We start from the raw sequence: 16,461 nt of genomic DNA on the forward strand, positions 1-16,461 counted from the left end.
AGAAGATGACAATGATCACAGTGCGAAACTTCAGGAGATCAAGAACTGACTTCAATAACTGAATCAAGCCACACTGGTTCGAACCTGAACACAGATTGTAGAACAGGGGGAGGTTGCATAGGGAAGTCAACAAGACAGGTGAAATCAATGAGATCCTGAGGAGCAGGAAACTGATTGTTTGCAGACTTCTAGAAATCGAGGGGTTTGGACTGTCGCCCTCTGGTGGACATCCGGCAAATTGCCTGAAGCTGTGACACCAGTTTGGTACCTGTGTGCCATTTGCTTTGTGTCTCCCTGTGCAGAGTGTGAGGAGGGACACTGGGGGCCTGGCTGCCGGGAGCTCTGCCTGGCATGTGAGAACCAGGCCCTTTGTGACAAACGCAATGGCACCTGCCAGTGTCTGCCGGGGTACATGGGCACCCAGTGCCAGCATGGTGAGTCGCTGCCACCATCAGAGCCTCCCACCCATTTCTTATCTGCTCCTCTTCCTCACCTTCCTCTCGTCTGTCTAACTGCCCCTCACTGTTCGCACAGAATGGGAGGAGAATATTTCATGGTAGTATTTGTCTGAAGTGGCCGTGTCAGTCATTTCTTTACAGTATATTCAGTAACACACTGAAGCTGTCATCTATTATGCATTATAGATACCTTCATAATGCATTATAATGGTTTGTATAATAATTAATAATGAATTAGGGCGTCTACTATTGACAGTCATAGTGTTGATTATAATACTTCATAAGTGCCAATAAAGCTCTTGTCTATAATGCACTATAGATACCTTCATAATGCATTATAATGGTCAATATAAGAATTAAGGATGCTTTGTATTGCATTATGAAGGTATTTATAGTTCATTATAGATGGTAGCTTCATAAAGTTTACATACTGCATAATAAACATGACTATAACTTGTTATGCCTTTTTATAAATATTTATAGCCATGTTCATAATGCTTTATGAATGTATTATAATGTGTCACGAATGTGATCATAGATTCTAACAGACATGGCATCACAGAAAGTGTTACCATATTTTCAGTAGCACATCAGTATGAAATTTACACTTGCCCATTCACCCCAAATACCCATGCATATGTCTCCCAGTATACCAGTGATTCCAGTAGGCATTATCCCTGTGATAACGATACTGTAGCTTTTCCACTGTGAAACGCTGCTAATACACCAGGGGCGGAGACTGGCCAGTAACAGGAAGTCCCATGTCTGCAGTTTGCCCAGAAGGACGCTTTGGTCACGGCTGCCAGCTGCACTGTGTCTGCCACACTGACAGCCGCTGCCACCACGCCAGCGGGCACTGCGCCTGCGGCCCAGGCTGGACCGGCTCCGACTGCAGGAGAGGTGCGTCCCGCTCAGTCTCCCGTCAGCCAGCGGAGCCCCAGGCTTTAAAACAGCCTCCTGCTTTCATGCTGCTTTTCACAGCTGTGTGTGTTTATGTTTGGGTCTCTGGCCCAGTACATAGCGGAACCCGCTGTTTCGGTGATTAGAACAGAACAGAATAGAATAGAATAGAATCTTTATTGTTATAGTACATGTACAATGAAACTGTGTACTTTCCAAAAAATGCTACAAATTTTAAAAATAAATAAAAGGAAACAAACTGAAATAAACAAAATTAAAAAATATAATTTATAGAAATATATACCAAATATATACCAAACTTCACTAGTTCAAACATGGTGTTTTTAGGAGCATTAAATGTGTGTGTGTGTGTGTGTGTGTGTGTGTGTATATATGTATATATATAAATGTAAAGACTAAAAAAATAGCTGCAGCACTGTAAACGATTAGTTGTTTGGAGGTTTTAACACTTTTCTCCCACCACTGCATACAGGAAATGCTTTTATCCAGAGCGATTCCATTCCATTTGTTGCATCAGTGTAGGGCATCTTCTGCAGGCAGATTCAGGGTCAGCAGCGTGTGACATGGGTGCCTCTCGCCTCTCCTTGTTGTCGTGGCAGCCTGTGACTCTGGGCACTGGGGGAAGGACTGCGCCAACCGCTGTGATTGCGGGACGGGGGACGGCAGCTGCGACGCAGTGACCGGACAGTGTAGCTGCGAGGCCGGGTTCACCGGGGGGCGCTGTGATCAGAGTATGTGCGTTGGTGGGGGGCGGATCTCACCATGCATGGTAATATTCTGTACATACACACACCTGGGTTTATGAAACAAAAAGCTAAAAGTTATTTGTAAATGTGCCTTTTCACTTTTTGATTGAACATTTCTGCAGTTTTCACTTTTGATGTGCATTAGATTTGAATGGTGAGTCCAGATCTTTACTAGGAACCAGGCAGAATAAGCGGCTGTTATAAGTCAGTCAGGATCCATGTGGTTTGGTGTCCTCTGCTCTGTGTCTGTGCCTCCTAAGGCCTTCTGCGTGGTGTTTCCCCCCCATGCAGAATGTCCCGTGGGCTCGTTCGGACCGGGCTGCCGTCAGCGCTGCCAGTGTGACAACGGGGCGGCCTGTGACCCCGTGAGCGGGGCCTGTGCGTGCCTGGGGGGCTGGACCGGCACCTACTGTGAAAAGCGTAAGGCCAGCTGAAACTGAACCTTTGTCCTAAAACGTACCAAGTTTGTAGCAAAAAACAAACTGATTCAGATTTCATAAAGCAATCTGTACTGCATCTCAGCTGTCATACACAGACTGGTGAGCCTCATACTCTTTTGATTAGTGTTTAACAAATGAACTGTAGACAGAAATACCGAATATTCCGTATTCTGGTTCCTGTGTAATTGACAGGAAGATGGTGATTATTCACACCTGTCGTCCTTGTTTAATCCCATGCTGAATACGTGTGCAGTGGTCTTACAAGATCAGTATGACACAGGATATGAAAAGCACACGCTCTCGCTCACAGTCCGTGTCGGCGTTGCTCGTAGCCTAATACGTCACATGTGCGTGTGTGTACGAATTTGTGTTTTATGCTTGCGTGCATGTGGACATGTTTAGCAAAATGTGAAAAACGTGACCTTTATTGCAAACTCATCTTTTTAAAAAACACAAACAAAAAATGTTTAGTAGTGATTTGAGATCTGGAGGTGGAAGTTAAGTGGATGCCCCAGCAAACACGGCTAAGAGTTACCTGCATGTGTCTGTGTGCTGCTTCTTGCGTGCGTGTGTTTGTGTGCCCGTGCGATGCCCTCAGCCTGCCCTGCGGGATTCTACGGGCTCGACTGCCAACAGAAATGCGACTGCTTGAACGGCGGCCGCTGCGACCACGTGACCGGAATGTGCCGCTGCCCTGCCGGCTGGGTGGGCCTGCACTGCGGAAGCCGTAAGTCTGACCCTCTATGAACGCCAAGCACACCGTGTTTACCTGTTACAGTCAGACACAGAGCAGATGCCCATGCTGGCATTAACACAGTGTGATATGGTTTAAGCATCCAGGTATAATGATAAATGTCCTAGAACATGTAATATTCTGCTTAGGTTTTTACATACTGCTCCAGCTGCATCTGTTAGTACCGTCTGTTACTCTAGGCTGAGTGCATTTTTCCCATAGGAGAGGATGCTAAGTTTCTTTGGATTTAAACCCCATGTCTTATAGAGAGGCTGCCATGCCTCTCACTTTGAGGATGGGTCTTCATTGAGGACAGCCGGGTCTCCCTAGGAAGCATCATGCCAAGCGTGATTTTGCTGTGTCTGCCTGTGTTACCTGCTGCAGCATGCCCACCGGGTTTCTATGGCGACGGCTGTATCCTACCCTGTAGTTGCCATAACAATGCCAGCTGTGAGCCAGTGGCCGGGGAGTGCCAGTGTACAGCCGGCTGGATGGGGACAAAGTGCCAGCAAGGTGACTGACCTCCTCTGTGTGTGTGTGTATGTACGTGTGTGTGTGTTCATGTGGTCCAGGTATACATGTGGGGTATGCATTGTGGGGACATAAAAACCTCTTATTTTGACATTGTGGGGACCATTTTCTGGGTCCTCACAAGGGGAAACTCGATTTTATAAAAATCATAACCGTAATGAAAAAACTAAAAAGACTAAAAGTCTTGTATTTTGTTTGGTTGCTTATCATTAAGTTTATGGCTGGATAGGGGTTCAGGTCGTCATTGTTGGGAGTGGAAATGAATGGACGGTCCCCACAAAGATATGAATACAAACATCTGTGTGTGTGTAATTTGGCTTCCTGGAGAATGACTTGCTGAAACTGTTTGGTTTTCTTGGCTAATCCAGAGTTATAAGCCTGCCAACTTTGGTCAGCCGGCTGCAGTGAGATTCTCAGTTCAAGACAAGCCTGCACACACAATCACATGCATGTCACAGTTCTGTTACCTTGTAAATAGTCTGTAGGGTTTGTAAACTACTCCACCACTTTTGATTAGCTAATTTTAGGTTTATAATGGACTAATATAGATTTGCTGTAAGCTTTCTTGCGTGAGCGTGAGAGTTTCAAAGTGTGAGTGTCACGCCAGATGCGTGAGAGCAGGCAGCACATGCTGCAGTTGACCAGCACAGTCTGGAACTGATGGAATAAAATGCTTCCAGAGAGCCAGTGGAAGTAGCTGTGTTCCTTCTATCTTCAGTTGTATCCATTTTATAGCCTGTAAGTGCAGCCTGAGTGACTGACGACCAGACAAGCCTGCTAATGTCATACAGTCACACTCAGGGCACATTCTGCTCCTCATGGTGCAACGTTAACGAGACATGAAGCAAAAACACACCAAACGAAACTACATGGACAAAAGAACTTGGACACCAGCTTGTCCAGCATCTCACTCTGAATCAAAGGGTATTAATATGAACTTGGCTATTCCTTATTTGCTATAACAGCCTGTACTCTCCTGGGAAGGCGTTCCATTAGATGCTGGAACATTGATGGTGGGATCAGGTTGGGTATTGATGCTGGGTGATCAGGTCCCTTTATGTGAGCTTAGGCGGCCCCCATCCCGCAGCTGAACTTGCTCCCAGATGTTTCCACTTCACCATCACTTCACTTGCGGTTGAGCAGGGCAGCTCCAGTAGGACATAAATGTGGAGAATCGACTTGTTCCAAGTATCCAATGGAGTCCAATGGTGGTTCTCGGCTGATTCGCCACATCTGCATGACCACCCACTCTGCTGCCATTGTTTCACGCTGGAGATTCCATAGCTGTGATCTTAATTATACACCTGTATGTCAGCGATGGGTGTGGCTTAAGTGTCCGATTCCTGTAATTACTACGTGTGTCCCAGTACTTTTGCCCATATGGTGTATTTCTGAAGTGCTCTGCTAGACAGGAATTGGTAGCTCAGCACATTTTTTCTCCAGATGATCTGTGTCTGGTTGTGGCACCAAACTGTTTTCCCAGAATGCCCAGGTGGTCTCTATGGGTCAGGCTGCCAGCAGCACTGCTTGTGCCAGAACAAGGCAGCGTGTGATCGGGTTAGCGGCCGCTGCTCGTGCCCCGACGGATGGACCGGCATGGCCTGTGAACTGGGTGAGCACCTCCCCGTCTATCGCATACGTGTTTGCAGATGTTTGCAAGCACACATCCATCGTTATACAGTTGGCGCCCATTAGCAGTGAAACAGTGTTATGCCATACTGTCGTATCGTGTGAAGGACAATAAAGTTCACTTACTTACTTACACATTTAGAAGCAGGTCTCCATGCCTTCCACCATAGCCCATGATTTATTCATTTTTAACTTGTATTTATTCAATATAAAGTGGTACAACTGCAGGGATTCTCCTGGGAACTTGAATCTGTGACTTTCTGCAGGAAGCCTGAGTGTTTGACCCTCAAAAACATGCTAGCCTTTTTCCCGGCTCCGAAGTGGCACGTATCTTGAAGCCGGCTCCCCTGCGCTGTTCACATTAAGCTCGAAAAGCAGCAGATTGACAGTCGGTGCAGCCAGGGGTCATCTGCTTCCGAAGCCTCCATCTTCATCCCTGCTGGAGAGTTTGTGTCTTCTAGGCTGGGCTTGAGGGCCCAAGCAGAACTTCAGGAGGTGTCGTCTGATGAAACAGGCTACTTGGGTGGGGGAGTGGAAAGGCCGTGGATGTTTGTGTTGGCTACAGTGAAACTTCTTGCACTCAACTGGAGCCAAAGCCTCGGGTGGCTTGACTGCTGGATGGGCAGCGTGTGCAAATCTGCCTTTTTGTCCAGTGCTTGGGAAAGTTCCTTAGCCACGATTTTGAGAGAAGTAACGCAAAACAAATGTTTGGTCAAGTCTCCTCTATTTTTAAGCCATTCCTTGCACCTATTGCCATAAGTAGGAAAAATTAAAAGGAAAATCACCATAACTGCTAGATGTAAGTGTTAAGCCAAATTAAATGTCAAGGCTGTTAAGATTTTCTTCGAATGATCTGATGACAAAGTTTAAGGCTGATCTAAAAAATGCCTTTAAGATGGCCATATACTTCAAATGACATCCGCAGAAAGCAAAGTCTTACACGTCAGCAAGAACAATCTGTCACCTCCACCGTGTTCGTTTTATGTCACGCCACAACCCTAGCAGAATGGGCACAGAATGTTTTCATTGCAGCAGACCCACATACACAGCGCAAATGTGGTGAGTGCGTGTCGTCTTGATAAAGGAAATGATAGCAATTTAAAAAATGTACAGTAAGTTGCTCTCTTTCTTAATAGCTGATCTAATACTAGCTGTGGCACAGACAGGGAAGCCAACAATTTACACGACACTCATGGTTACACGCTAACAACACACACACATTGCATGGCAAATATTACACGGTTACTGACATTTACTATAAACAAAAAAAATACACACGCAAAGCATGCCGGTAACTGCATAATTAGTCATGCTGACCAATCCTGCGGTGTCACATTTAAGTTAGCCAATCGTGGACAGTGGGTGGGATCTGAATAAGCAAATAACGTTCGCCTTGGAGACCCTGCGTAGGCAGTGCACCGAAATGGTGATTAGCTGTTTGGCTGACGTTCTGCTAAAATGGTATAGATTCCGAGGATTATGTTTTAAGCACCTTTAGGGATCGTCTCTGCCGGGCGTGGGAACCTGTGTCTGTATCTCGGCCTAATGGCACTCAGCTTGCCGGGAGGATAGTCCAACAGAGAAAGCTCTTGTTACAAAAGTAGAGAGGCACCGTTATCAAGTCAAGGTATCGTTGTCAGCTTCAAATGCTGAGCTGAAACTTCGTTGTCATTGGTTGTAGCGCAAATGAAAAGTAATACATAGAAGATAAATACTAAGATATATAAACATGATATACAGCTAACATTTTAAGGCGTCATATGTCATCGGTGCCAAATTGTGCCTGCTCTTCTTTAGAGAATTTTATTCGGTTGATCGCACCTGTTGTTAAAAACAGCCCAATAAGAAAAGGAAAATTTGAAGCCAGCATGAGGCAGGACAGACAGTACAGCAGCCTCAATGTCCAGGGTGTCGGCTCTTTGCTCTTTTACGTAATGTAGGCTTGAACCCTCCACTGTGAGAGGGATGATCGTTTCTGTGGTTTCAGATGGTGGCCCTTAAAGCTGCTGTCAGCACCTCTTGACTTTATAGTGCAATTAAAAGTCCATTTCCCCTAACACACCCGTACATATTTCTGTGACAGCAGAGGCTCTTTGGGAACCATGAATATTCCTGTGAACCAGAAATTTCGGGCTGCTCCTCTTAACGGCCTGGCCTCTCCTTAATGAGACAGGGTGAAGCTGTTTGGTCTCCTCCAGTTGCTAGAGGCTTTTAGCGTCCTGGATGGAGCCTGGACCCGTCACAGTGCATGAGCTCCCAGTGACACTCAGCATTCTCTGCAGGTGCCAAATGAGGTGTTTCCCCACCTTTTCTTACATCCGGTGTAGATGGCAGCCTGAGGTGGAAAAATTAGGCTTCCTTGTAAGAGGTTAGCAGTTCAGCTCCCAGGAGAAGAAATATCGTTGTCTTTTCTGGTGCCAGGAAATAGTTTAAATTCGGGCCAGCGATTCTTCAGCTTTTTAAGTATGTGAAAGTGTTTATATTGAAGTTTTCGGTTTGACTGAAAGCGGGGAGAGTGTATGGTGAGAATGATAAACGCAGCTAACGCATGTCGGTCTCCCATGGGGGCCTTTGGCCGCGCTCACCTCTTGTGCCCCCGCAGAGTGTAACGAGGGTCACTTCGGGGCAGACTGCCAACACAAGTGCGAGTGCGAGAACGGGGCGCACTGCGAGCGCAGAAGCGGCCGCTGTTCCTGCCGGCCGGGCTGGCTTGGAGAACGCTGTCAGAGGGGTGAGAGGACACTCCTGCACGCAGAAGTGACAAGATGGGAGGTTCTGGGGTCCCAGGGACCTTCTGGCTTGCTTCGCACTAATTCAGCAGGCGCTTTTATCCAAAGACAGATACGTTCTTTTCTTCCTGAGATAGACGGACCCTGGAACAGCTGGGGGTTAATGGCCTTGCTCAGGGTCCCCAGCTGTTTGCTAGTATCTTAATATTCCAAATATTGCTTTTATCGGTTTAATTCATTTAATGTTGTATTTATCAATCACAGCATGAATGATAACTAATGTTAGCATGTGGATCTGTCTGTTTGCATATAAACAGCGTGCCCCCCTGGCGCGTTTGGGGCGGGCTGCACGCAGCCGTGCAAGTGTGAGCACAATGCTACCTGTCACCACATCACTGGGGCCTGCCTTTGCCCCCCAGGCTGGCGGGGGCCACTATGTGACAGAGGTGAGCTCCCCCCCCCCCCCCACTTAGCCTGTGAGAACTCAGAGTTTATATTTTCAGCAGGATTTTTATTTGTTTTTAACCTCTCAGTGCTTCAGCACATTTGTATTTCAGCATGTTCATTGTTGAATTTGAAAATGCTTATTTTGTATTTCTGCATGCTTTTTTGGTGTGACTGTTTTGTTTATCACTTTTTGCATTTCAGCACATTTGCATTTCATCACATTAGCTTTTTGGCGTGTTAGCATTTCATTGTGAATATATTTAATCACTTTGGCATTCCAGCTTATTTGCATTGCAGAGTGTTTATTTTTCTGAACATTTGCATTTCACAATGTGTTCATTGCAGCTCGTTGCCATTTCATCATGTTTTTATTTCAGCACATTAGCATTTCAGCAGTATTTAATTTCTTTTGCATTTCACGAATTTGCATTGGAGCAGATTTTCTTTGCAGTATGTTTATTTCTCCGCACTGTTTGACTGTCATTGGACTGACATTTCAGCATGCTTGCCCGGGACATACGGGGAGAGCTGCAGGGGGCGCTGCTCCTGTCCACCGGGGACTTCCTGCCACCATGTGTCCGGCGAGTGTGGCTGCCCCCCTGGTTTCACTGGGAACGGCTGTGAACAGAGTGAGCGATAGTGACCCACACATTTGTCCTGCTGGGGTGGGGAGGGGGGCTTCATCATGGCCTCATCACCTCCTGCTTCTCCGCAGCGTGTCTCCCTGGTACGTATGGCCTGAACTGTAACCAGGTGTGCCAGTGCTCTGAGGCCAACCAGCTGTGCCACCCTGTCACTGGGCTCTGCTACTGTGCTCCCGGTTACCATGGCAAGCGCTGTAACCAAGGTGAGTCCTCCTCAGAATCCCCGGGGCAGGTACCACCTTTCAGGGTTCAAGGTCTTTTTTGGCCATACGTTGCAGGTGCTTTGGAACGCCTGCTCAAACACCCACACTCAGTTACGGAGAGACTCTGGACAGCAAAAAGCAATGCAGATAGTGCCAGATTGTACAGAAAACTAGACAATATGGCTATAAAGTGACTGATAAAGTGCAGTAACAGTGCGATAATATGCAGGCTCCACGGACGGTCACAGTCCACTCAATGGCTGGAGGACAGAAGCTGTTTCTGAAGCTGGTATTTGTTGTTTTGATGCTGGGGTTCTGGAGAAGTTTGTGGTGGGGGTGGGCGTTTGCCTAAGAGCTCTGGGTTCCTAGGATGCAGGCCGGGGACATACGGGCCAAACTGCGAGCGCCAGTGCCACTGCCGGAACCGGGGAACCTGTGGGCCCAAAACGGGAACCTGCGTCTGTCTCCCGGGGTTCATCGGGGCCGACTGCAGCATTGGTGAGTGTCACTCGCCTCTATCACTCTCGCAGACACGAGGGTCACTGCGCCACCTACAGGTTAACTTACACAAAAACATAATTCATAAAAAAAAATTGTATACATTTTTATGCTGTTAACAATGAATGTAACTGAGCCAGAGGATCCAAAACACCCCATGAACTATTTCTCAAGACATTGTACACACTAATGAGTGCATGAATGTGTGTGTGTGTGTGGGGGTGTGTGGGTCAGATATACATTAAATTATGGGGACCAAATGTTTTGCCCATAGACGAAACAGGTGGTCTCCACATAGATATGTGTGCCGGTCTGTGTGTGTGTGTGTGTGTGTTATGTTTATATTACATTGTGGGGACCAAATGTCCCCCACAATGTGATAAAAACCTGTTATTTTCACATTGTGGGAACCATTTTTCAGTTTTTGCAATCAAAAAAGTAAAAATGCCAAACGTCTCGTATTTTGTTTGGTTACTTATGGTCGAGGTTAAGGCTGAGTAGGGGTTAAGTTATGGAGGGTGGGTCCCAAAACGTACCAGCTAACGTCATTTTTAGCATGACTGTGGAGATGCTGCTTTGACACTGAACCCGCCCCCCCCCCTTTCTGTCTTTCCAGGCTGCCCAGCAGGACGCTACGGCCCCGACTGTGCCCAGGTGGCGCTGTGCGGCGATGGGGCGAGTAGCGACCTGGTTACGGGCCGGTGTGTGTGCTCCGCGGGCCGGACAGGTGTGGGATGTCAACAAGGTGAGACTCTGCCTTATGGAGCTTATACCAGCTACTACAAATGAGTATGGTACTGATTTTAGTCCTTTACTGATATAAAGCCAGATACAAATCTGAGCCGCTAGTTTAAAGTTAATATTAATGCTAATGCCTTTCATGATCTTATCAATTTCCATTTCAATTGATATTTATACAGATTTTTGCATGTGCAGTTTAAATAAAGTACCCATTCAGATATTAGAAATGATAACTTTTTGTTTATGAATGAGGTTCCTTTACTGCAACTGCTGCCGATTGCTGCTGAATCGCGGCTCCCCAGCACCACCAGCTGGCTGTGTGAGGTCACTGCGATAAAAGCACTGCGTGCATGTGTGAGGTCACTGCGATAAAAGCACTGCATGCATGTCCCACAGAGTGCACACAGGGCCGGTTTGGGGAGGGCTGCGCCCAGGTCTGTCGCTGCAGGAACGGAGGGAAGTGTGACCCTATTTCCGGGGCCTGTACCTGCGGGTTGGGCTGGACGGGACACACCTGTGAGACAGGTGAGGGGGGCGAGAGACATACGTAACTTATAAAGGAGGGAAGGGACTTTGCTAAAGGTAGCAACACCTTGCATTCTTTGTTACTTTAATTCCTTCATTGAGATTGGAGAGTAGATTGAAATTGAAGGAACCGAGTCCCTTACTCTGACTCTCGAGTGCTTGGGTCGCGCCGCACAGGGAACGATGACATCCATGAGCAGCGTGAAGCGTAGCAGCAGATTTCTGATTGGCTGTCTCCCCCATCAGAATGCCCCCCAGGCCGATACGGCGCCGACTGCCGGCAGCTGTGCGAGTGCCAGAACGGCGGGATGTGCGACAGAGCGAGCGGCGCCTGCCAGTGCCCGCTGGGTTACTACGGCAACCTCTGCGAGCACGGTGAGATGCTTGCCAGGGCGTTTCCGGACCGGCCCATGAAGCTGAGTGCTTTTCTTTCCCCATTTGGTTCTAAGGGTACCCTAACCCCCCCCCCCATTTGTGCCACCAGCATGTCCCTCAGGATTCCACGGCCCACGCTGCCAGCGGGTTTGTGACTGCCGACACGGCGCCCCCTGTCACCCAAGCACTGGCAAGTGCATCTGCCCTGCTGGGTATCAAGGTCCTCGGTGTGACAGGGGTAAGGCCTGAGGCTGGGCAGTGGAAGCCCCCCCATCATAACTACCTGCTTCCCTGCTACCATCACAGAGCCCAGCTTATTTCAGCTCTGCGTTCCCATCCGTACTCCTTTCCCCTTCTGTCTCCCCCCCCCCCCCCCCCATGTCTCTCCCTCCCAGTGTGCCAGCAAGGCCGATTTGGTGAGGACTGTACCCACAAGTGCGACTGCGCTGAGTCTGCCCCCTGTGACCCCATAAACGGCAGCTGCCTGTGCCCCCCTGGCAGGACGGGGGCCAGGTGTGACCTGGGTAAGGACGGCATGGCCCTCAGCGTCACCCTCAGCCGGCTTTCCAGGTCAGGGCCGGTGTGGGTATTTCAGATATGCTGTTCACATTACAACCGAAAGGCGAACACGCAGCTGACAGAGGGACACAGTATCGTATGGATCTCTCCGCAGATTTAGGAGGATGAAGGGGTAAGTCGGGGCTGCTGAGCCAAGCAGACGGGACCCCCATTTGGTTTTAGTGGCCAGGCTAAGCTGCCCAGTTTGAGGGCAAACTCTGTAGCTGTGTTTTCTTGGGAGTGCCAAAGTTTAGATGCTTAAAATAGAGGAGGTGATTGATGAGGCGCCCATTCTATATCTGCTCACATAAGAGGCTGACGGGGTATCTTTGTTGTCCATTCGGCCCAGCTTTTCAGGGACTGATGATTGGATTTCCAGAGTTGGTGCTACGTGGATTGATTGACGGTTTTCCAACAGCTGGTGCAATGGGGATCGGTGGTAGTTTCCAGAGTCGGTGCGATGAGAGTCGATGGATGTTTTTCTAGAGTCTGGTGTCATGGGGATTGATGGATTGTTTTCTAAGAGCCGATGTCACAGCAGTTGATGGATGGTTTTCTGGAACTGGTGTTAAATGGATTGATTAATTAATTTTTAAGGTACAGTAGACATTTTCTAAGGGCACCAGGTTATTATGTAATGAAGCCGTTTTCCTGTGGACGTATATAGCGCGAGGAATCGCCCATTGTTCTGTGTCACATCATGGAGACTCTGCATTGATTTCAGAGTGCATGGCGAACCGCTACGGGCCTGACTGTGCACAGACCTGCGAGTGTGCAAATGGGGCGGAGTGCAACCCCCGCAATGGCCGCTGCACCTGTCTGCATGGCTGGATAGGACTCACCTGCACGGAAGGTAAGGTCACAGTACAAAACAGACCCTTCTGTGTTTGCAATGTGCACAGATACATAGGAATTCCTTCGTTTTCACATACTGTATCTCATCTTGCTCCCCTTTGTGATGGAGTTAGGGGTCAGAGCTCAGAGTTAAGGGCCCCGCAGTCATGTGACTATGCAGAGTATGTAAGATAAGTACCTACTAAGCGAGGATGGGATTTGGCAGGAGTGATCATTCGTTCTTAATTCCAGAATTGTTTAACCCACTTTCCTTTGGATAGTATATTGGTTCCCAGTTGGCTAAGCCAAGCAATGACTGGCAGGGCACCGTACTCCCACCCACTGTGAAATTCAAAGACTTTTTACCTCAACACTACAAGCAAGGGGGTCATTTATGTTTAGTATTTAAATCCTGCCAAAATATTATTTAGGTCTGACTACAAATCCAAAGACTGCGTTCTCTAGCCTGGGTAGATAAAAACGTAATATAATGCCCCTCCTGGTTATTATCTCAGTCGGTCCCAGTTTCCATGTGGGCTTTGATCAAGTACCAATGGTGCCCCCCCACCCCCTGCTGAGATGCCCCCCCCCCCCCTGCTGAAATGCCCCCCCACCCCCTGCTGAAATAGGCTCCCCCCCGCTCCCTGGCCCCACTGTTTGCTTGCTTGGGTACTTTTAACTCGTCCTTGCCTGGAAGCTCCGTCAGTCTAGGGTCCATTCGTGTTGCTCTTTTTATGGCGTCACATGGGTCTGTGCGGAGATCCCATAAGTCTCAGAGGTAAGACCTCGGCCTGTAGACTATGTGCTTGTGCTTCCTGCCTTAGCACATGGGCACTGTCCACATCTGCCGTTCTCTAAATATACAGCTCCTGTACTCAGTAATACAGCTCCTGTATGCAGTAATACAGCTCCTGTATGCAGTAATACAGTTCCTGTATGCAGTAACACAGCTCCTCTATGCAGTAATACAGTTCCTCTATGCAGTAATACAGTTCCTGTATGCAGTAATACAGCTTCTGTATGCAGTAATGCAGCTCCTGTATGCAGTAATACAGTTCCTGAAGTGAACTGACAAGAAGCGATCATGCTTAGCAAATTGTAGTTCTGCCCCAATCACAGACCCGCGAGCTGCTTTTTATGTGTTTCTCACATGAAAAGAGGTTCTCAGACCCCCTGCTTTTCCCGGGGTTGGCCGTGTCTCTCCTCATGTCTGTTATTATTTCCAGGTGGACCTCTTCAGCCACCCCCCCAGCCCCATAACAGCACAGGAGGGATCCAGTCATACCAACAGCCACCTGTATAGCACCCCCTGCTGACCAGATGGAGTTAGGAACATCATCACTGAACTGCAGAGCAAGAAACAGAGGAACACTGCTAGGAAAGAGGCAGCTGGGATTTAATGTGAGGCACTGCTTAAGCTGAGGAGAGGTGGAGGAAGAGAGACGGGACTCTAAAAGAGGCCACCTCATCTGCAAACCCCTCTCCTTTATTTGGACCTCGTTGTCTAACATGACGGACCACATCTGCCTCACTTTCCAGCTTGGGGTGGGTCCTGCTGGTGCTGGGGACCCAGAACAGATGGGATTAGCAGTGACTCTGCTGTGCCCCATTAATGAACATCATAAAACACAGGATGGACAAAGAAAACACACATCTGTACATTCCATATATTTCTGTCATTTAAGGAAGCGTTTATACAACTTTTATATAATGGTCATTTGTAATTTATTAATCAGTGTAAAAAAATAAAATAGCAAACTCTGTCAAAGGAAACACTTGAAAACAGCATCGGAAACATGCGAGACTTAAAACTCACAGACACCGATGCAGGAAGATGTCTGTACATCTGTAGTTTTGCTCCAGTTGCTCATCACAGGAAGCTCATTACCGTCCCACACAGGAAAGAGACATTCATCATGCTTGATTGTAGGTATAACCTAGTATGTTTACATCATGATTATCACATTTTAATTAGTTTGTTCATGGTTGTTTTCATTTACATCAGTTATATGTCAACTCATATATATATACATGTATGCATATGTAATTATATGTGGCCTGAAATGTTTTATATTTTTATAGCAGGCATTTTTTTATATTAGTGTAGAACTGCATCCATGATTTGCACAGATTTGTAAACTTTGGAAGCTGTCAGGTTGAGCCACAGTTTGACAGTTTGTTTTATTTTATTCTGTTCGGAATAATTACACATATTCAGTTGTCCTGGTGCACATTTTGCTAAAGGAAATATACGTGTCTGGGCCCCCCTCATGTGCATTCATGCAGTGTCACGGTGCATATCTGGTGTGAATTCAAAGTACAGCTCAGTGTGACAAGAGCAGTGAAGATAAAACACATACATACACAGAATCGACCAATGAAGTTTTGAGTCATATGGGCAGCCAATGACAAAGAACCCTGTCTGTCCAGTACAAAGACATCTGTTAACTCTGTAGGTGTCCCTACAACTGCTTTTGTGTTTGGGGCTGTAGCTCAGCAAATACAAGTGACAGGTCTTACATTATTTGTACCGCCAGATACTTGGAGCACTATAGGTTAATTGAACAGCCTATCAAAAGCAAATATTGAGATTTGAACCAATAAGCTTCAGGCTATAAAACTTATACATAGAGAGCTGAAGAGAACTGTCCACATGCCTCGAGTACGCAGGCGGCTTCCACACATACATATGTCTGTTCTCAGTACAAAGCCTGGAGTGTGTGTGTGTGCGTGTGCGTGTGTGTGTGTGTGTGTGTGTGTGCGCACACACATGTGTTGAGTCCCTGTTGACAGGGCCTTCAGAAACAGTTTCCACTGAAAACATCACACTCCATTCCCAGATTGCCAGTCTACCTTGGACCAGTGCTGGGTTACACTGGCTTCAGCACTGCCGGTATCTGGAAGATAAACCGATGTTGCTTCAGCGCCATGTTTGTTTGGGTCTGCTGCCGGGGGCAGTTACAGCAGAGACGACCACACGCTGGGCCGGTGCACTCCACCATCTGCTTCAGTGGGCTCAACATCTCTTTGTGGTCTTAAAACAAGGTGATACGTTGTTTGGTTGAGAGTATTATATCATTCTATGTGGCTGTAATGTTTTATTTTCTTGAATGTTCTTTATCCTGCATTTTCATTTTTTGTAACTTTGTTTTTATATAGTTTCAAGTATGATAAATGGTAACACAAAGTTTGTGATTATTTTACTGAGTGATAAAAGAATATTGGATAGATACTGTTGAATAATACTTTTTTTGCACATGGGTCCATGCATATCAGCCAGGAACTTAACATCTGAGGCATGCAGTCAATAATTTGCTGTGCATCTATTTTAACAGTCATACTCATATTGTGCATTCATAACAGTCATGCACAAAAGCTCAAATACAATATATTTCACGAATACCACATTGAAACATTCAGTAATGCTTTACATTAACAGACCCTTCACG

At 47.1% G+C, this 16,461-nt stretch overlaps 1 protein-coding gene across 5 annotated transcripts in view; it reads left to right on the forward strand.

The window, feature by feature from the left end:
• megf6a (multiple EGF-like-domains 6a) overlaps positions 1-16,240 on the forward strand; it is an 84,805-nt gene extending 68,565 nt beyond the window's left edge. For all 5 annotated transcript variants that reach the window (XM_023841472.2, XM_072713465.1, XM_023841473.2 and 2 more), the window contains 19 exons: positions 303-434; positions 1,230-1,358; positions 1,979-2,110; positions 2,417-2,545; positions 3,164-3,292; positions 3,683-3,811; positions 5,313-5,441; positions 8,061-8,189; positions 8,505-8,633; positions 9,135-9,263; positions 9,350-9,481; positions 9,851-9,979; positions 10,596-10,724; positions 11,117-11,245; positions 11,492-11,620; positions 11,730-11,858; positions 12,016-12,144; positions 12,903-13,031; positions 14,239-16,240. In XM_023841472.2, coding sequence (XP_023697240.2) covers positions 303-434; positions 1,230-1,358; positions 1,979-2,110; positions 2,417-2,545; positions 3,164-3,292; positions 3,683-3,811; positions 5,313-5,441; positions 8,061-8,189; positions 8,505-8,633; positions 9,135-9,263; positions 9,350-9,481; positions 9,851-9,979; positions 10,596-10,724; positions 11,117-11,245; positions 11,492-11,620; positions 11,730-11,858; positions 12,016-12,144; positions 12,903-13,031; positions 14,239-14,315 — 2,408 coding nt within the window. In that variant the 3' untranslated portion in view covers positions 14,316-16,240. The remainder of the gene's footprint in view (positions 1-302; positions 435-1,229; positions 1,359-1,978; positions 2,111-2,416; positions 2,546-3,163; positions 3,293-3,682; positions 3,812-5,312; positions 5,442-8,060; positions 8,190-8,504; positions 8,634-9,134; positions 9,264-9,349; positions 9,482-9,850; positions 9,980-10,595; positions 10,725-11,116; positions 11,246-11,491; positions 11,621-11,729; positions 11,859-12,015; positions 12,145-12,902; positions 13,032-14,238) is intronic.
• Positions 16,241-16,461: the final 221 nt, after the last annotated feature.

This window comes from Paramormyrops kingsleyae, chromosome 6 (genome assembly GCF_048594095.1).
Source record: "Paramormyrops kingsleyae isolate MSU_618 chromosome 6, PKINGS_0.4, whole genome shotgun sequence".
Lineage (NCBI taxonomy): Eukaryota > Metazoa > Chordata > Actinopteri > Osteoglossiformes > Mormyridae > Paramormyrops > Paramormyrops kingsleyae.